At 44.3% G+C, this 21,229-nt stretch overlaps 1 protein-coding gene across 1 annotated transcript in view; it reads right to left on the reverse strand.

The window, feature by feature from the left end:
* The window catches only part of LOC119466801, a 36,722-nt gene that overhangs the window by 14,510 nt on the left and 983 nt on the right, over positions 1 to 21,229 (reverse strand). The window contains exons 2-4 of the mRNA XM_037727425.1: positions 17,951 to 18,063; positions 17,366 to 17,439; positions 3,563 to 4,130 (exon numbers count right to left, since the gene is read on the reverse strand). Coding sequence (XP_037583353.1) covers positions 3,563 to 4,130; positions 17,366 to 17,439; positions 17,951 to 18,063 — 755 coding nt within the window. The remainder of the gene's footprint in view (positions 1 to 3,562; positions 4,131 to 17,365; positions 17,440 to 17,950; positions 18,064 to 21,229) is intronic.

Here is a 21,229-nt window from a genome sequence, read left to right on the forward strand (position 1 = left end):
GCTGGTGTTTTCTTCTCATGGACAATGAGAAACATGTAACAAATTGTGTTTCCTTTTTGCCAGGAAGCTCTGAGTTAAAGCTTTGCTTCCCTCTCAGGAACTATCAAAGAGGCATAAGCCGTACACCCTGGCCCAACATTTTTCTTGGATTTGATTCCCTTTTGATTGTTTTAGCTTTATTTTACATTTGTTACATCTATTTCTCTGTGCTGTCTTATGTATCATCAAATGCTATTTCAGATGTCAACCATGAACTAAAGTGCATCTTGGAATTATTAGAGAAACAGAGGGATATAATTATATAAAGTAACAAATACAAATGCAATGCTGATTTTTTTTTTCCTTAAGAAGTTTTTAACAATTGCTTGGGAGGAATCTGCTTTTCACTGAAGTTTCAATGTTTTCAGGTCCTTTAATACCAGGTGTGAAACTTACTCACTGGGTTGAATTATAGAAAGTTTTACCACTGTCCTCTGCCTCATTTATTCTCACTGTAAATATGAGAATTAAAAGTCTTCCTTATTCTTGCTTTCTGAAGGATTCTATACAAACAGTTGAGGTGCTATTTAGTAAACTACTAGAAACATGGGGAAGTGAGCTAAGGAGATATGAACTATGAAATGATCCGTTTAAAGGAAATACATGGGAAAATCAGGTCTATGTTTCTGACAAGTCAAATGTATAATATACACATATCTACATACACAAATGCGTATACATATGTGTGTGTGTGTGTGTGTCTGGCCTTTCTCATCACCTCTATTATCACACTCATTCTAGTCCATATGAAGGAATCATTTCCTGTTCTCTCCACCATGGCCACCTGGTCCAAGCCACCATCTGCATGCACCTGGATGCCTGCATAATCTCAGCTGACATTTCCCATGTCTATTCTTGTTTCTTTTGAGCCCAGTCTCCTCGCTCACAGCAGCAGAGTGAGTCTATTAAAAAGTGAAACAGGGGGCAGCAGCAAAGAGAAAACAAAACACACAAGCAAAAAAAAAAGTGAAACAATGTCTCTCATTTCTTGGCTCAAAACTCTCCAATAGTTTCCTGATGGTTTAGAATAAAATGTAAGTTCTTGCCATGGGGTACCACGTAGGTTTAGGTTCAGCTGTAAGTCACAGGGGGAAAAAAATATATATATATACACACACACACACACACACACACACGCCTTAAAAAAATACAAATTAATTTCTCTCTTGTGCTCACAAAGTCCAGAAGCCATCAACCAATGCTGAGTCAGCACAGCTGCAGTGGAGACCCAGGCTTCATTTCTCTTTCTGTCCACTGTGCAGCTTCCATTTCCAGGGAGCACCTCGTGGTCCGAAATGGCTGCTAGCGTTCCTGTTGTTACTAATGGTTCATTCTTCATCCACAACATAGGTACAAAGAAAGTCAACTTTCTCCACTGAACTTCGCTTCCTGGAATTTATAGGTACCACCCCCTTTTTAATATTAAATCTTAGAACCTAGCTGTGCCAGGTGGTGGGCGCCTGTAATCCCAGCTACTTGGGAGGCTGAGGCAGGAGAATCGCTTGAGTCCAGAAGATGGAGGTTGCAGGAAGCCAAGATTGCACCACTGCACTCCAGCCTGGTTGACAGCGAAAGATTCCATCTTAAATAAATAAATAAACCTTAGAAGCTGGTCACAGAGCCACACCCTGCTGCAGAAGAGGCTGGCAAAGGCAGTCCTTATTCTGGGTGATCAAGTGCCCAGGTAAACATCAGGAGTTTTGCTCCGAGGAAGAGACGGGAGAGTGGGTACTCAGGCCAGCTCCAACCTGGGACATGCGTGGCCTGCCTGGACCACATGGGCAGGACTCTGCCCACCTCCCTGATGCATCCCCCACCCCTTTCCCACCCTCACTCTGCTCCAGCCACATGGCTGTCTCACCTCTGTTCTTCCTTCCGAGCACCCAGCTAATTCCAGCCTCTGGGCTAGCTGTTCCCTTGCCCGGACAGCTCCTCCCCAAATATTTTCTGGCCTCTTCCCTCACTTCACTCAAGTGTCTGCTCCCAAGTAAGCTTCCTGGGGGAGATTTCTCTGCTCACTCCATCACCAGTAGTCCCTGTCACTCTGTCTCCTTATCCAGCTTTATTCTGCACCCTGACACTGGATATCTGTTCTGACATTTCAAAAAGGAAAAAAAAAAAGAGAAGATATCTGCTACCACACCCTCATCTCTGCCTCACTGGAAGCCTTGAAAGAAAATGGCAGTATTTAAAAAACACTATATATAAAAGTTCAACCTGGCTCCTGAGGGAACCTGAAAACTCAAAGAGAGTGGATAACCCAGAATTTCAGACTGCAGATGACCTTTGGAAAGCAAAAACTTTTTTTTTTTCTCGCTGAAAATTGGCAGTATATCCTTCCTAGCGATTTTCCAGCTGAGCTGAAGGAGCTTTAGGCAGGAGGCAGCTGGAGAAAACGTGCTTAGAAGATCTGTGTGTACGTGGGCTAGGGTAGAGCTCTCCGAGTTGAGAGCAGAGACCTGAGAAGGCCCTGGACTGCAAGATAAGTTTAACCAAAAGGCGATCTCGCTGCTGCGCTCAGAGCCCAGCCTTGCGCACCGTTAGCTCAGGCACGTGCGGGCAGCAGGCAAATGACATTCTCCTAGCGCTCTGGCCCTCAGGTGCCCTGGAGCCCTGAACAGAGGCGCAGCCGCCTTCCCAGCCTTAGGTGAGACTTCGCACGCTATCCACTCAACCACGCGTGGTACCAGTAACCAGCGCAGAAGGGCGCGTGGGTCGCTTTTCCGGACCTGGAAGCCTCCTCCTCTGCTACTCATGTGGGTCCGCTTGATTCTCCCCGGGCCCCACGTGTGCATGATGATAACGGCGCTGGTTAACAGCTGCTAAGCTTTTCGTGTGCTTCAGGCGCTGTGCTCTGTGCCTAAGGCACCCACTAAATTCCCTCTGAGATGGAGAAATCCCCGCTGCAGAGATGCGGGAGTGGGGTGAAAGGCCTTCTGGAGAGCCCAGGTCTGTTCTACACTCTTGTACCCACACCCCAGAGGCCTCCCAACCTCTCCTAGCCATCCTGAAACCACATCGGACTGGATCTCAGGTATCTGTCGAGAGGATCCCACATTTCTGCCAACCTGGGGTGCCCTGCGAGCTTCGCTGTGAACACCTGCTCCCTCGTGGGCACAGCCTGGCTCTCAGGACCACTTGGTGGAAGGGAAACAGGTGCAGAGGGACCCGCCCCTCGCTGGGATCTTCCCAATCTTAGTTTAACTGAACTGGAGTGAGGGAGGCATGGAGCTCCACGGTTGGGAAAAAGGAGTGCAAAGAACCGGGCTCCCCATTCTCACAGTCCCGCCAAGTCCTGGGGAGGGAGAAAGCGAGGGACAGGACCCCTCCGCCACCTCCCCCTGACGCTGCATCTGCACGTGGTCCACGGGAGGTCCAGGTAGGAGATACCGTCCGCCGAGCCTCACGGGGTCCGCCTTTCCAGCGCCCCCGCCGATCCCCGAATAAACCCCGCGTTCAGCGTGTCCCCTCACCCCGCACCCAGAGAGGCCGCTCCGCAGACGCCCTCTCCGCTCGGCCTCACCTGTGCCGGGGAAGGCGCAAAGCACCGGGCCCAGCGCGCCGCACCTGCCGGGGCCGTGTCCTCCCAGAGCGTAGGGTCCCTGGCGCCCGCGGCCGTTGGTGCCAGGCGGGCTGCGTCCCCTCGGGTCCTCTTCGTCGCCGCTCCAGCTCCCGTGGCCGCCCGCGCTGGAGACCTCACAACTTTTCTGAACTGCCGCCTCCAGCTTCCGTTGTTCCCGGGCTCCAGGACGGTCCCCTGCGCGCCACCATCTGCACCGTCGCCGCCCGGATCCGGAGCCCGAGACCGGCCTGGGCGCAGGAGGAGAGAGCGCGGGCGGCGGGGAGGGGAAACCGAGCCGCGGCTGCTGCTGGCGGGCCCGGGGACAGAGAGGAGATGGGGCCGTCAACCGGGGCTGGAACCTTGCCTGTCTGCTTGGACCGGCTCCTCTGGCGCGGAAACTCGGCCTTCGCAGACTCTCGCAGACCTGGAGACTTTGGCCGGGAACCCGGGACGCCGAGAGGGGCCCAGCCCTTCCCCACCTCCCTCCTGGCCGCTGCTCCGGGCGGGTGGTCAGCGCTCCTCTTCCTCTCTAAACGGCGGGTCACATTTGCGGATGCCAGGGGAGCTCGCGCTTTCGGAAATTAAAAATCCCATCCAGTGGATTCGGAACCGCCTTCCAGACACACGGAGAGGGGAAAAAAAAGCAGCGTGCACGACCGTGGGAACCAGGGGATGTACACGTATTTATATAAACGGACGTGTACCTGCGTTTATAAATGTGCAGGGGAAGACTCGAACATGCGAAAACACACCAGAAACTAATCACGGAAGAAGGGGTAATCGTTCACTGTTTACCATTATTTACTCGTTGAATTTTTAACACAGTAAGGCTGTGCTAACGATTTAGGTGGAAGAGCCCCCCTTTTCCCCGCAGAACTGTTCCCGCAATGGCAGGTTTTTAAGTTGGCTTGGTTTGGGCTTTGCACAAAGGAGTAGGAGAAATCCAAACCTTCCGTCTTCCCCCAGCCTTTCCCGCTGATTTGCACCCAGTGCGCTATCTCTTCTTTCATGGAAGTTGCCTCTGCCACGGCCCAACCAGATTATTTCTGTTCTGACCTGATCTGCAGGGAATGGGACTCAACCTGGCCGCTCTCCTGACCCTGCCTCTATTGAATGAACAGCACTCAGACACCAGCCTCATCCCCCACCCCCACCCCAAAACCCAGGGCAGCACCCTCTGTGTCTGCTACCCCTGGAGGCAGGCCCCAGTCCCCCACACACCTAGGGCTGACTCAGTGCAACCTCAGAAAAGAAGCCTGATTGCTAGCCAAGGGTCACAGCAGTCTCCTTCATTGTAGCACCCTAGGGAGCCCTGAGCCTGAAACAGAAGGAAAAAATCCTGTGATTAAATGACAGTGAAAGCCATAGATGTTAGCAATGAAGAATCAATCTTTGTCTCCAAATTTGGGCACAGGAAAATAACCCTCAACAGGGCTAAGAGAAGAGAGGTGGGCTTGGACAACCCTCTCATCCTGGGAGTGTGCCCCTGATACAGCTCATTGGAGAGTTCTAGTCCCAGGCTGGGCTTGACACCAGCCCACTGGTTTTCTTAGTTCCATTTGCCTGCACTGGGGAGAATGCAGCTGTGATAACATCTCAGCCAGGCCAAGGTGAGTTAGGAATAGCACTGACTAGTCCCAAATGGAAAAACCCAAACAACAGCTGAAACAAGAACTACGCAAAGAAACTCAGGATAACTGAAAACCCCAAAGAGGGAGCAAAAACAGCCAAAACCCCAGTCAAGGTGACAGATCCATGACTCTTCTGGGCAAACTCAATTAAGGGAGAAAGAGGGCATTAATGAGGGAGTCCCTAAAATCCCCTCTGCACTGGTCTGATCTCACACTGCTAATGAAGGCATTTTTGAAGCTGGGTAATATACAAAGAAAAGCTGTTCAATGGATTGCACAGTTTTACTTGGCTGGAAGGCCTCACAGTCATGGTGAAAGGCAAAGAGAAGTAAAGCCATGTCTTACATGGCGGTAGGCAAGAGTGTGTGTGCAGGGGAATGGCTCTTTATAAAACCATCAGATCTTGTGAGACTTATTCACTACCATGAGAACAGTGTGGGGAAACCGCCCCTATGATTCAATTATGTCCATCTGGCCCCGCCCTTGACATGTGGGGATTATTACAATTCAAGGTGAGATTTCGGTGGGAACACAGCCAAACCATATCATCCTCTTTTTCTCGAACATCTAATGATTGTTCAACTCCCTAATTAAAGAAACACCCATTAAATCGGAATGCTAGGTGGTCCCAGGAGAAGTGGGAAAATGCGAAGCAGCAATTTCAGGTAACTGTAGGAAAGGAGCTGTTAGAAGTAGCGACAAGGACAAAGACAAGCCTGGGCTGATAAGACCCCAACAAACAGGGTGGGGGCCAAAGCTGGTTGAGACCAGCTGGATCTGACATGGTAATGGACTTGAACTTGACTTACGCCCTACCCTAGACCTAACTGTACACTCATTACCATCCAAAATTGCAGGCCCACCCGCACCATGACATATTTAGTATAAAAATGGGTGGTACACCAATTCTAAGAAGTCTCTACTTTTTTTTAGAAAAATCTCATGATTATTCTATCCCCTAATTAGAAGAGCCCATAAATTATGAACCCAAACTCTGCTGTGCTCTTCTCACTCTCCCGAGCATGCCTGCACTTCTCTTACATGTGTACTTTGTTTTACAGTAAAAGGTTCTTGCCTTTTGCTTTGCTCTGATTTACCCTCAAATTCTTTCTCGCTGTGATGTCAAGAACCTGGACACTGCTGGGGCTAGGGTCTCACTGGCATCCAGAGACCCTCCTGAGCCCTCTGGCAACAAAAGGGTTGTTGCAAAATGTGGGTTTCGATAGGTCTGCATAGAAAAAAAAAATACTGCTGAGAATTTCCCAAGTCTCCTTTGATTTGTGTAGCCTAGACATGACCTTGGGAAGTAGTTGCAGTTATAAAGCAGATGCAGACTGCCTGGTCTTCCTAAAGCAGCAGAGATATGTCATTTTCTCTCTTTCCTTCCCTCCCTTTCTCTGACACAGGCACACACACACACACACACACACACACACACACACACTCATTCACTTAAATGTTGCTCTCCTCCTCAGTCCACTGAGAAATAAAACATAGCCCATTATTTCCAACTGATGGATTAGGACCTCATTCACCCTTCCTTCCTCCTAGAAGAGAATATGAACAACGAAGCTGTAAAGCTGTGCCCAGAGTCCCCAGCTCTCCCTCCTCTGTGTTTACTTGCCGATTGTCACTTGATCTGAGTCAAAAGACCGAGAAGCAATACTAGCCGATTATGTCTCTCTTGTGTCACCCTGCCCGGCCCCCATGTGAGTTCCCTAGAGTGTGACTAAATGGAGCAGTGCTTCCCGTCTCTCCAGTGGGGCAGAGCACGGTGTGCGTCACAGGAACATGTGTGGCATGAATGACTCCTGGGAAGCCACACAGTGGTAGCCTCATTTAAACAGTGGAGGGACCGAGAGGCAGACATGTCAAATTAAAGTCACCTACCTTCCAATAGACCTGCAGATGCTCTTCTAGGCATAATACTTGGAATAACTTATTCAATCCTTATGAAAACCCTCAAAGTATGTACTCTCATAGTATCAATTTTGCACACAAGAAAATAAATGCTTAAAACAAATGCTTAAAGAAGTCCAGTTACTTACTTGCTCAGGGTCACACAGCTGGTAGGTGTTGAAGCCAAGACTCCAACTCAGATAGTCCAGTGTTAGAACGCACATTTACTAGACAATGTATTTATTTATTTGTTTGTTTATTTAACTTACTTATTTGAGATGAGGCCTCAGTGTCTCCCAGGCTGGAGAACAGTGGCATAGTCATAGCTCACTGAAGCCTTGATCTCCTGGGCTCAAGCGATCCTCCCATCTCACACTCTTCAAAGTAGCAGGAACTACAAGTGGGCACCACCACGCTTAGCTACTTTTTTATTTTTAGCAGAGATGAGGTCTCACTATGTTGTCCAGGCTGGACAATTTTTTTCCCTCAGTTTTATTGAGGTAAAATTGAAAAATAAAAATTGTATATATTTATGGTTTACAGCGGGATGTTTTGATAGAGGTATACATTGTGAAATGATTACCACAATCAAGGCAATTATCATATCCATCTCCTCACCCGATTACCATTGGGAAGGGCTTTGGACACATTTAAGATCTATTATCTTAGCAGATTCTACCTACACAGTACACAATTGTTAAGGATAGTCACCATGATATCTAACAGAGCTCCAGAGACTTGTACCCTTTGACCCACATCCCCTGTGACCTCTGCCCCAGTGGGCAGCTTGGAGCTCAGGTATTCCCAGAAGTTGGTTCCAGCTGGACCACAGGACACATCACTGGTCTCTGCTGACTCCCACTTGCTAGCACATTTGTGTCAAGTTTCACTTGCTTCAATTTTTTATGTAAACAAAGACAATTTTTTTTTTTTTGTAGCTTTTACTTAACAATACAGAAAAGCCCCTATATCCCTGTGCTGTTCTGGGGTCAATCCTTTCCAGTAAACCAGCCTCTGTAGGAATTGATTTTCCATGAAGGATAGCAGGAGCCCAGCTTCCCCAGGTAAGGCGCAGCTGCCTTTTACCTTATGAGATCAACTTTAAGATAGATGCCCAAATACCCATTCTTATCACTTATCCCAGCTCCATCCTGGTCTCTTCATGAACAATCAGGCAATCATCATCAGTATCATTTCTTAGCCCATTCTCTCAGTTTCAAGGTCAGCAAATTGTCTATTTAGATGCACTGTGGCTTAATATGGCATAATAAAGATTTGTATTAGATTACAAGTAGAATGAACTCAACTTATGTTACAAAGAGAATTCATTCACCACACTGATAGTCCTTTTATTCAAGTTGTTTACTTAACCATAATAGCTAGCACTAGTATAAGTGCTTACAATGAACGCTATTTCAAGTGTTTTTTACATGTATGAACTCATTTATTATTATTATTTTATTTTTATTTATTTGTTTATTTTTGAGACGGAGTCTCACTTTGTCGCCCAGGCTAGAGTGCAATGGCACAATCTTGGCCTACTACAATGTCAGTCTCCTGGATTCAAGCAAATTTCTGGCCTCATCTCCCGAGTACCTGGGATTACAGGTATGCACCACCACACCAAACTAATTTTTGTATTTTTAGTAGAGACGGGGTTTCACCATGTTGGCCAGGCTGAACTTGGTTTCACCATGTTGGTCAGGTCTTGAACTCCTGACCTCAAGTGATGCACCCACCTTGGCCTCCCAATGTGCTGGGATTACAGGCATGAGCCACTGTTCCTTGCCAACTCATTTATTATTTGCAACAAACTTATGGAGTTACTATGTTTTCTATTTTCTTTAAAGATAAGGAAATTGAGGCATAGAGGATTCAAACAAATTATCTACAAATAAGTTCCAAGATGTTGCCAAAATTGCCTCTGCTGAAAGCCATTAAGTTAGACCTACCACTCTGTTCTGCATTCTAGGAGTAATCTCTGTTAGAAAACATTGAGATTCAGAGTAAAATTTTCAATTAGTGCATTATTTTAGTACTTGGAATGGTGCAATGGTCATTCCTACCTTTTTATAAGAAAATATTCTGGTGTATTTTCTTCTATAGATTATTTATTTCTTCTAAGCTAAAGCTCAGCCTAGGCACAGTTACCAGTGTCCTCTGTGAACACCAGCTGGCATGTATGGCTGGTGGAGAAAGAAAAAGGAAGGAAAAAAAATCAAATTTCCTTGTCTGGACCTTGAGTTCTAGATTAAGGGAATAAGCAAATTCTCATTCCTCAAGTGGCAGCAAATTGAGTATATGTTACACCCCTTCATGTCTTCAACAGAAGAGGCGGTATTTAGTCTCCAAGAGGCACTTGGTGTCTGATTTATGAATAAAGGTTGTGGCAGCCTCCAAGGGTGATGTGTCTTCAGAAAAGAGCCCATAAATAGGATTGTCATTTAAAATAGCAGCTTTAATGGAGCCCAATAATCTAACCTTTGATCTTTGCGGCACAAATGGCTTAGCAGTTAGATTGAAGAGCCCAGGAGGGGAAAGCTGAGGCCAGCTGAAACTAGAACAGCATAGGGGAAAAAAGGAAAGAGATTCTTTTGCTCACCTTCCCTCTGTAATTCATGTTGACCATAAATCATTAGGCTTGACATTACGTCTATTAAATGGTAATAAAACACCCCATGTGTCAGTCAGAGTTTATCAGAGAAGCAGCTCTTCTATTCGTCTTATGAAATCAGGGATCTCTTTAGAATGAGAGCTTGTAATATTTGTGGAAAAAAAGGCAAATGTTGGAAGGACCAAGGAAAACCACTATTCAGCCCTCCTGGAACACTGGAGCAAGCTGAGGCTGAGTGGATAAGTGGCTGCTTTCAGGGTGTATGGGGAGTAGGCAGGTCCAGCTGCAGAGTGGGCTGTGAAGGGCAGTGCAGGCAAAGTCTGTGGAATGCTGTCCTTTTGAGTTGGTGCTTCTTTTGCAGGTCTGCAGTCAGACTTGAGGCAGCCGGACTGGGCCCTTTGTTGGTCAGGAAACCTGGCAGTTGACAAGAAGGGCAGGATAAAGAATAAAGAAAAGACTTGTAAATCCCACTGGTCCCTTGGTAGCTCTGAGCTGCCACCTGTATCCACAATGACTTTCAGTGAGCAGTGACTGGTTTCGTTTTGGCCATCCAAATCACATCTAAATTAATTTTGTTGGCCACTCATCACCTGGAAACAAACAGGACAAGAAATTCAGGGAAATATAACTCCAGCTTAAGCAGGTTGACTGAATGCAAAGCTCCTCATCCATTGCCAAGGCAATGTTCGGAAATGGGACCAACCTCTCCTTGTGAAGCCCATTTAAAGAATATGTGGACAATAACATTCATCCTTTAAAAACATAAGGTAAGTCTGTCACTTTTTTTTTTTTGTAACAATAGAATGATAGCTTTGCATGTAGCTATCTTTTTGCAGAGTTTCCATAATATTCTTGAAAAGTAAGACAGAACCTATCAGGGACTATTCAACTTCAACATAATGGAGAAACCAGGAAGCAAAAATGATATTAAGTATTTCTTTTTAAAAAAGATAAAGAGCATACTCAGGTGCTGCAAGTCATCTGAGAACAACCAGTTTTGCTTACCTCCCTCTCCCCCTGACACATGCATATACCCAAACACTTCACCTGAGAACAGAAACTCATTCCGATTTCTAGATGTCTCAGGCTATCCTTGTGAGAAAGCTGGCCTTTTGAAAAAGCGAGGTGTGAGGAATTGCAGGAGGCACAGAGAATTGATTCTGCTGCCTCCTGCCACGTGTTGAGACCTGATGGAGAAAAAGTGATTCTTATCTGTATTGACACTGGGCAGCGGAAGAAAATTATAGCTCTTTAAGCGAATACATCTATTTAGCTTGTAATGAGTATATTAGTTGTGCTGTCATGTAAAAACCATCAAGGATATTTGTAGTTATGCTATTAAGACTCTTAAACGTTCTAAGCAAAAAAGAATTCACTGAGTGATGAAACTGAGGTTTAGGAATGATGACAGCTTCAGGTATTTTTTCATCTAGGAGTCAAATCAAATGATCACTTTTCTGTTTTGGTGTTTCTCTTCCCCAACTACTAATTTTGTTTCTCTTTGCATATTGATTTATTTTCTTCTCTAAGTTATTTAGTCCCTCTAAGCCTTCCCTTTCTCATCTTTAAAATGGAAATATAAAAAATGCATACCTCGCAAAATGATTGTGGGTATTCAGTCGATCATGTATGTACAATGCTTAGCAAAGTGGCTAGAATATAGTGAGCAGCCAAAAATATTGGCTATCATCATCATGATCATCATCAATATCATCATCGTGGTCATCATCAATATCATCATCATGGTCATCATCAATATCATCATCATGGTCATCATCATCACAATTACTATTAACTCCATCATCACCACAGTAGGCTCTGTGTGTGTTGCTCTCAAGAGAAGAGCCCAGGGACCCTCATAAGACATCTGCGTACAGACCACAGAAATTCGTCACTGATACAGTTTGGCTCTGGGCCCCCACTCCACCCAAATCATTGGTTGAATTGTGAGCCCGTGTGTTGGGGGTGGGGCCTGGTGGAAGGCGATTGGATCGTGGGTATTGTTCTAACAGTTTAGCACTATCCCTTAGTGCTGTCTCATGATAGAGCTCTCACAAGATCTGGTGGTTTGAATGTGTGCAGCACTTCTCCCTTTGCGCTCTCTCTCCGGCTGGCCATGTGAAGATGTGCTTGCTACCCCTTTGCCTTCTGCCATAAATGTAAGTTTCCTGAGGCCACCCCGGAAGCAGAAGCCTGTACAGTACCCAGAACTATGAGCCGATTAAACCTCTTCTTTATAAATTACCCATTTACAGGCATGCTTTATAGCAATGTGAGAATGGACTAACACAGTTACTAAAAGTAATCAGCACTAATATTAAAAAAAAGAGAGAGATTTAAAAAAATCGAGGGCCATGCATGGTGGTTCACACCTGTAATTCCAGCACTTTGGGAGGTCAAGGCAGGCAGATCATTAGGTCAGGAGATCAAGACCAACCTGGCCAACATAGTGAAACCCCATCTTTACTGAAAATACAAAAGATTAGCCAGGCGTGGAGGTGGGTGCTTGTAATTCCAGCTACTCAGAAGGCTGAGGCAGGAGAGTTGCTTGAACCCAGGAGGTGGAGGTTTCAGTGAGCTGAGATCACACCACTGCACTCCAGCCTGGGTAACAAGAGTGAAATTCCATCTCAAAAAAAAAAAAAAAAGACAACACACAATAGCAGCTCACTGCTGCACTCCTGCCTGGGTAGCAAGAGTGAAATTCCATCTTAAAAAAAAAAAGAAATGAAAAAGAGAACACTCAATAGCTGAAGGTTTCAGGGGTTTCAGATAAGGCTAACACTGGAGTCAGAAGTCAGGTCAATACCACATTCTCCCACTTATTCTATCAAGATGGGGGCCCAGAAACTATTTCATCTCAGCATTTTATAAGGGTTCTCTGTTCTTGGGGGATAAATGCTCAGTTCAAAATTCTCTTTCCTTAAGAGAAAAATATTTAATTCCCATTGAACAAAAGAAATCCTCTCTCTCTCTCTCTCTCTCTCTCTCTCTCTCTCTCTTCATCTTTCTATCTGTTGTCTACTTATCTTAATGAGTGTGCTGGAAAATATTGTCTATATTTTATTTTGTGAATTATAGGTATAAAAATATGTATCCAATATTATGTACTGTCATCAGAATTTCATTTGATAGAGGACGTTTTTCTTATGAAAGATATAAAATACAAAATAGCAGAAGAGAGAAAATTTCTAGGGAAGAAAGGACTCATAGCAACCTCAATATGCTGTTCATTGTACGTATTTTTCTTATCATCTTCAAAACTTATAAAAGTTTTCTAATGCCCATTGCAGACCAGTGAATACAGAAAACTAGACAACTTGTATTAAGAAAAAGTGGGTGTTGGTCTTGGAACTGCCACTTTCTGACCTAACTTTTCTCAATTTTCCTTAGTTCCCTTTATTAAAACTCTTCTTTATCCATCTTCTAGCATGCAAGTGCACGCGCACACACACACACACACACACACACACACACACGCAAGAATCAACCCAAGGCTGCCAGCTCATTTCAGGGAGAGAGGCTGCTACATATTTATTCCATAACTAAGCAGTTTGTCAGGTACAAGAGCATTTGACCTCTAAGTCTAAGTTTTGCCATGAATGAGATGGAAATTGGGGGAAGATAGTGGTGATTCATTGATTTCATCTGATTCTCTGAAATAGAAGAGGAAAATCTACCATAATAGCCAAGATGATTTTCAGGAAGAAGAACCGAAGTAGGAGTTGAGGAGATTTGTCCCCAAGATGCCAAAATAAAAACTAAAGTTTAAGTAACAAAAACAAATTTATTGCCTTAGTCCAGAAACAGCCAGGTTGAAGGAACAGAAATAAATTCCTTCTACGCAGAAATTTATTATGATTTTCTTACATTCTGAATGATTTGTTGTTGCTATTGTTGTTTTCCCTAAATGGGTCCTGCTCTCCTGTCCTCTAAATGAGGCAAAGGATAGTACAGAAGACACCTGGCTTTGTGTGCTGAGCCTGGCATCAAGGAGGACTGGGCAATAGATTTGCCTTCTGATTTGTGGTCACAGATGAGCTTCCTTTCCTCTGTTAGGATTTGCACAAGTTTTCCTCTCTTCATATGACAGAGAGGAGGTTCTCATTCTGAAGCCATCCAGATTAGAGCAGTGACTGCACTCCCAGTGGGAAGTAGTGCTGGGTTTATGTATGACAGGACGTTCCTAGGATTTGTATCCATTTTCCTTCTGAAAAGTTATGATATAGCTTTCTAATCCTCCATGGAGTTTGCAAAGTGTTCTAAAGAAACCTTCCCTCCTTCCCTCCTTCCTTCCTTCCTCCCCTCCTTCCCTCCTTCCTTCCTTCCTCCCCTCCTTCCTTTCCCTCTCCCTCCCTCCCTTGTTTCCTCCCTCCCTTCTTCCTCCCCCTCCCCTCCCCTCCCCTCCCCTCCCCTTCCCTCCTCTCTCCTCCCCTTCTGTCCTCCATCTCCCTGCAAAATGATCACAAGGTCAAAAGTGTTTCCTAATGATTTCCAGGGCAGACATTTAAGAAAGAGTCATCTGTATTAGCTACACTGACCAAGCACCAGCTCTGTGCTGAGTGCTGCTTTAAATACAAAAACCTCTTATTCTTGTTGAACGACAACAACCTTCGTCATCCCATTTTAGGGATGAGGAAAGTGAGCTTGGTGTTCAAGAGCTTGAGGCGTACTCAGAGAGACAGTGCTGGAGCTAGGATCTAAGCCACACAGGTCTGGCTCCAGGTCCCAAGTGCTTGAGACGCCACAGCACAAAATGAAGTGCTAAGGTCACTTCAAGTGTGATGGAGGGAGGTATTGGAGGAAAGTGACTTGAATTATCTTTGCACCACAGATGACTGACCTGTGGCTGATTACTATGCCAAGGAGATTATTTTGCTCTGTGCTAACTCACTACCAGGTGGTTTTTAGAGTTCCAAGTGATAAAGAGAAAGAAATCACTCTAGCAGCCAATCACACGCATTCATATGGAAACATCCCCTGTGACTCAGAGGTGCATTAGTAATGCCTGTAGCTCCAAACCAGAGGAAATGAAACTCAGAAAGTCTTGCATGGCATGGAGCATTGGAGCCTGACTACCAGGAAGTATCATGGGGCCGGGCACGGTGACCCATGCCTATAATCCTAGCCCTTTGGGGGGCTGAGGGGGGTGGATCATTTGAGGTCAGGATTTCAAGACCAGTCTGGCCAACATGGTGAAACCCCATCTGTACTAAAAATACAAAAATTAGCCAGGTGATAGAGGTATGCCTGTTATCCCAGCTACTCAGGTGGCTGAGGCAGGAGAATTGCTTGAGCCTGGGAGATGGAGGTTGTGGTGAGCTGAGATCGGGCCACTGCATTCTAGTCTGGATGACAGACTGAGACCCTGTCTCAAAAAATTTAAAAAAAAAGAAGTATCATGGCAGGGAAGTTTGAAAATAGGCTGATTTATAACAGCTCAAAACTGTCAAATAGGTTCAGATTCTTTCTGGTTTGTGTGTGTGTGTGTGTGTGTGTGTGTGTGTGTGTGTGTGTGTGTGTGTGTGTTGCTATCTTCCTCTTATTGACTAGGTCCTTAGGCTGGCTCCCCTACAGTTGGCAGAATGGCTGCTCATGTTCCAGGAATTTTGTCAAAATGACAGGTGTTCTGAGTATTTCCTTTTATCAGTAAGAGAACTTTTTTAAAGGAAATCCCCAGCAGATGTTCCTTTGCATCTCATCATCGGGACTCAGGCCCAACAATAAACCAGTCACTGGCAAGGGTGGACACCGTGAGTGATTTAAACAATTCTGGGTTTACCCTTGAGCCAAGGATACTATCACCTTCCACGAAGGGTGAATGGACTTTGGTTAGAAGCCAATTTTCCTGCCTTGTGAGTTAAATAAGTTAGAAGCAAAGTGTAGAATAATTCGGGAGTTCACCTTCGGCTGTCTTTCTGTTGTCGCTGTGACACAGTCTCCATTTCCTGAAACACACAGCTGAGGCATGTTTTACACACCAGCGGGATCTGCCCAGTGATCTGCTGCCCGCAGCCCAAGTGAGCTCTCAAAAGGCTGAATTATTTCTTTTACCCAGACCAGATCCACTTTGGACAATGAAAAATTCATTCATCATTAGAGTTGCCACAGCTATTTTTTTTAAAGACCTGCCAGGAACACTTAAAAATACTTTTCTATTGGTGTCTCTTGAGAAAACCCAGTGACTACTAGTGAATTTGGGTAGTTCTGCACTGGATTTACACCACAGATAATTGGGAAGATTATCATGTTTTGATTAAGCGGAATTTTGGTGCCAATCTACCCTGTAGATACACACCTGAGATGCTTCTGCTTGTGTGGGATGCGTGTTATGTCTCCGGCAGAACATCTTTGGGTTTTGGATTGTAATTAAGAAGTGTCTAGGCACATGTGCTGTGTTCTTCTTTGAACATTTTTCATCTTTATTTCCTTTTTGTGAAGAAAAGGAGCTTGCTATGTTGCTGAGGCCACATATGCTTTTTCTGTTGTTTATTTTTTATTTTTATTTATTTATTTATTTTTGAGACAAAGCCTCACTCTGTTACCCTGGCTGGAGTGTAATGGCATGCTGTTGGCTCGCTGCAACCTCTGCCTTCCTGGCTCAAATGATTCTCCTGCTTCCAGCTTCCCAAGTAGCTGGGATTATAGGTGTGTGTCACCATGCCTGGCTAATGTTGGTCAGGCTGGTCTTGTACTCCTAACTTCAAGTGATCTGCCCACCTTGGCCTCCCAAAGTAATGGGATGTAGGTGTGAACCACCGTGTCCAGCCCACATGTGTTTTTTCTATCAACAATTTTTAAAAAGGGAGAGAAGATTGTAACAAGATTGCTGAGTATTGGGTCTGCTTGGTGACTATAGCCCTTCAGTGAAAAGGGATGCATTTGATTATGGAAACATTAGGAGTTGTTCTGGAGAAACTAGTTTAAAAGCTCAACATGTGAGTTTTGCAAATGTAGCCCTTAGAATTTAAATCGGTATCATCTTTCCTACCTTTTTCTTTAGGAAAATACACCATGCATTCAGAAAGCCTCCAGTCCTTGAGTCTGCCAGCTTTCCAATTGCATATTTACTGCCTATCAACAAACTGATGGCCAGTGTCCAGCCGTAATTATCCTTGGATCTTGATTATAATTTTATCCTGAGGCGAGGGTCTCTGTAATATCATGAATTACTCTTGGGCTCTTACAGAAGATTCTAAGATAGAAACCTCGGATTTGGGGAATTAAATACGGTGCTGGATATTTATGTGTTTTAGAAAAGATTCTTTCCTTTCTTTAAATGTCAGCTTTTCTAGTGCATGACTTCATATTTGTTTATAGGTCATGAGCTATAAAATTTCAGCCTATGTAGCTCATACAATTTTGGTCAAATTAATTTAAAATAATGTGTTGGGTGAACATAAGAATTTAAACATAAGAATTTAAACTGAAATGTCTTTTTTCTTTTATGTTTAGAAGTAGAGAGGAAGAGCTTTTTTTTTGGTATGACATGTTAATAAATGTAATAAAGTTTATTATAATGCTGAGCAAAACCTGAGATGTATCTTGTGATCTCAAATAATCTTTGGCTTCTTTTTGAGAATAAGGTCAAGCATCAAAGAGAGACCAGACAAGAGGTACCATTGCTTCTGTTAGTCTGACCTCATGAGGAAAAACGGTGTTGGTTGGAGGATAGAGGAGTCCCCCACTAGGACCTAGAGTCAGAGAAAAAGCCTTAGGCTTTTGCTTGACAAATTTCTTAGCCCTCCATCCCTCCCTTCTCCCTTCCTTCCTTCCTGGCCTTCACCCTACATGGCTTTGTCCTCTGTCAGTGTGTTTCCAATGAGCATATAATCCCACACTCCTTATACAGATCATTATTTAGAGGAAAATTCCAAAGTGAAAGCAGCCTCGAGCCAAGAGGCCAAGAACTATCTTCGTTATTTAAGCTAGTCTTTCATTGCCTGGACCTTGGATAAGCCACTCAACCTCTGGGTGCCAGTTGGCCCAACCACCAAATAAAGTGATTGCCTCTGGCTCTAACATGCTGTGATCTGTTTCTGTAAATAAGTGATTTAAATGCTTCCTAAGATGAAGGGAATCTGCATTTTTGCCTCAGATAGAATTATAGCCTTCAGCTATAATTAGATTGATTATAGTGTTCTAACTTAACACTTGAATTCCTCAATCCCTTATATTCTACATTATTTTAAGGCTCCCTTCCACCCTGGAAATCTTTTGGAAATTGTGATTCGGGGCGGTGCAGAGGGAATGAATCATAGCGGTCTCCATTTCTGACAACGCAGCCCTGCAAGGGTTGATAGGAAGGCCATGTAGATCTAAAACAAAGATGTATCTAATACATTTGCATGTACATTGGCGTTCTGTCCTTCACTCTCTGTGGCCAGTGTGCAAGATGCAGTGACCGAGTTAGGTTTGCATTATTTGGTTCATCCTGTGGCTCGGAGACAAAACCCAAACCATGTGCACTAGAGCTGAGAAAGTTCAGAACCTAAAAAGCAAATCCAGAGATATTATTTGAGTGGAGGGGATGGGGACAGGTATAAAGCCTGAGATAAGTAATGTCCATTTCACCATCTTTACTTCAATCCTGTCTTCCTTCCATGTGGCAGTATCTGTGGGGCAAGGCAGGGAATGTGTCTGCTCATACTCCCACAAGGTTCTCGTCATCACTGCCTGCACAGAACCTCACCACATCTCGATGCAACACAGCTTCCTGGGCTCTGGGCTTCACCTGTGCCTAGGAACGCTAGCCTGCATCAAGGGCTGACTAGAGAACAACTTCACATTCTCCATTCTAACCTCTGGATATCTCCTCCTCAATTCTCTCCCTTGCCAATGGTCCTTCCTTCTCCTGTATTGAGCATTCATACACAAAATTTGCCTTAGAACTTCTATATCCTCAAGTTATGTTTCCCAGAGTCATTGCTGTTTTTTTTTTTTAAAAAAAGATGTTCAGAAACTATCCAAATCAACAGAAAACCACATACCACATGTTCTCACTTATAAGCAGGAGCTAAATGATGTGAATGCATGGACACGTAGAGGGGAACAACACACACTGGGTCCTACTGGAGGGTGGAGGGTGGGAAGAGGGAGAATGTCAGGAAAAATAACTAGTGAATCCTAAACTTAATACCTGGGTGATGAAATAATCTGTACAATAAACTCCCATGACTCAAGTTTGCCTATATAACAAACCTCACATGTACTCCTGAACTTAATAAAAGTTTTCTTTAAAAAAAGACTGTAGAAAGAAAAAGGAACTGTTCAAATCAGGACAATTTGGAAAGCAACTGGTCTTTGAGGTATTTCTGAGGAGCAACACATCAAGTGGGGTCACTGGTCCCCCACACTTGAATTTGCATCAAAGTTAAACAGAGCCACTTTGTCCTCCCCAATTTCTGCTCTGAAAATGTTCTTTATGTCATTCAAGTCCTTTAACATTACAAGATGTGAGAGCATGTCACGGTTAAAACTCACTTTGACAAAGATTTAGTTTTTATAGCTAGGGGTACTCTAGGCCAGGTAGAATTCATTTAATTCTGTTGAGCAAAGTACCGCTTTGGGCTACCAGGTTCGATGCATTTTATATTTATAGAAATTTCCATTTACATTTGCTATAGTTGACGATTTGGCAATAAATGTTCAATGGCAAATAAAATAATTATCATATGTCTACACTGTGTCAATTTGCCTCCTAGTCTGCAAAAGGTACAGTCTTGTTCTATATCTAGAAGAGATGTAAGACAAAGCACAAACACACAACACAAAACTATTTTGTTTTCCAACGATTGAAATGATTTCTAGCCTCGGTATTGGCTGAGAAGAGTATATTTAGAGTATTTTTACGTAAAGTGATTTTTTGTCATTGTAATTATGTTTACCTTCATAAATAAACTAAAAATGTTGTTTTTCAGATGTTTGATTAAAACAAAGCATATCCACAGGGCTTGTAAACATTTTAAAATTATAATGTAAGAAGTGGAGCTGGCCAGGCACAGTGACTCACACCTGTAATCTCAGCACTTTGGGAGGCCAAGATGGGAGGCTCACTTGAGGTCAGGAGTTTGAGACCAGCCTGACCAATGTGTAGAACCCTGTCTCTACCAAAAATATAAAAATTAGCCAGGCTTGGTGGCACAACCCTGTAGTAGTCCCAGCTACTCAGGAAACTGAGGTGACAGACTCACTTGAACCTGGGAGGTGAAGGTTACAGTAAGCCAAGATTATACCACTGCACCCCAACCCGGGCAACAGAATGAGACCCTTCCTCAAAAAAGAAGAAGAAGAAGGAGGAGAAGGAGAAGAAGAAGAAGGAGAAGGAGAAGGAGAAGGAGAGAGGAGGAGGAGGAGGAGGAGGAGGAGGAGGAGGAGGAGGGCTAAGATGCCCAGTGAAATTGCATATGATGATATGAAAGAGTTTTGTAGTTTCACATGCTCTATTGTGCCACCTGGAACACACAACACATTACAGTAAGAACTAATGAATCTAAGTACCTGCAGTCATGGTTTGAATCATTCAGGCTTCTTTCTGTCCAGCCACCTAGTATCTGTGGCTGGGCCAGTGATGGGGCTTGGAGGATTTGCAGAAAAATGTTAACATAGCCAGAGACTGCTCTTCTTAGAGAGGTTTACTTGATGGCCATTGTCTGGTGTCTGGGTACTTTGCACTTGAGGTATTCCCTAAGTGGCAATAAGGACTCACTGTTTTTAGAACATTTATGCCCATCATATGGCTTTTGCTGAACATGTGGTTTCTTTCTGTGAACCTGGAATTTTGATATGTGATTGGCAGAGTGCCCATGTGAGCAAGTCCAGATAAAAGCCTTGGGCTTCCCTGGGCAGAACCTTGTGAACATTTTGCAGAAAAGCTCACTCTGTGTAACTCTCATAAGAGAAGAAGAAAGCATGAGGAAGCCTGCGTATGAATTCCCCCAGACTCCCCCTGGGTCTTTGTCCCTTACAATCTGTCTGTGTTGTCTAATTTTGCTGCTGTAATAAATCTTAGCCATGATTACAACTCTATGCTGAGCCCCTCGAGTATTTCTAGTGACTCTCCAGACAGAAGGGTGGTATCAGGGTCCCCAACACAGAGGGGACCACTCCAGAAAGTGAGCATGGTTACTTCTCAGAGCCCCACAGGCAACATCAACTTCAGGGGTGATAAGACATCAAGATCTGAGCAGAGGAGAAGAGTCTTTGGGAAACCCCTGTCTGTGATTTGCATTCTGTACTGGCAATGGAAAGGTCATAGAACTCAATGAGGTATGAAATGGAAATGCTACAGGAATAAAGTGATAGATTCATGTAAAACAGTGTGGTTTTGTTGGATACGGTTATGGTTCTGATGGATTCTAATGGAAAACAGAACAAAACATATGACAGGCCTGAGTATGTACAAAGCATTTCGTTTGGACTTTCGTCTTCTGAGGTGAAAAACTGCTAAAATGTGCAAAATATTGCGTGTGTGTGTGTGTGTGT

Source organism: Cebus imitator, unplaced genomic scaffold, assembly GCF_001604975.1.
Source record: "Cebus imitator isolate Cc_AM_T3 unplaced genomic scaffold, Cebus_imitator-1.0 Scaffold230, whole genome shotgun sequence".
In the NCBI taxonomy this organism is placed as follows: domain Eukaryota; kingdom Metazoa; phylum Chordata; class Mammalia; order Primates; family Cebidae; genus Cebus; species Cebus imitator.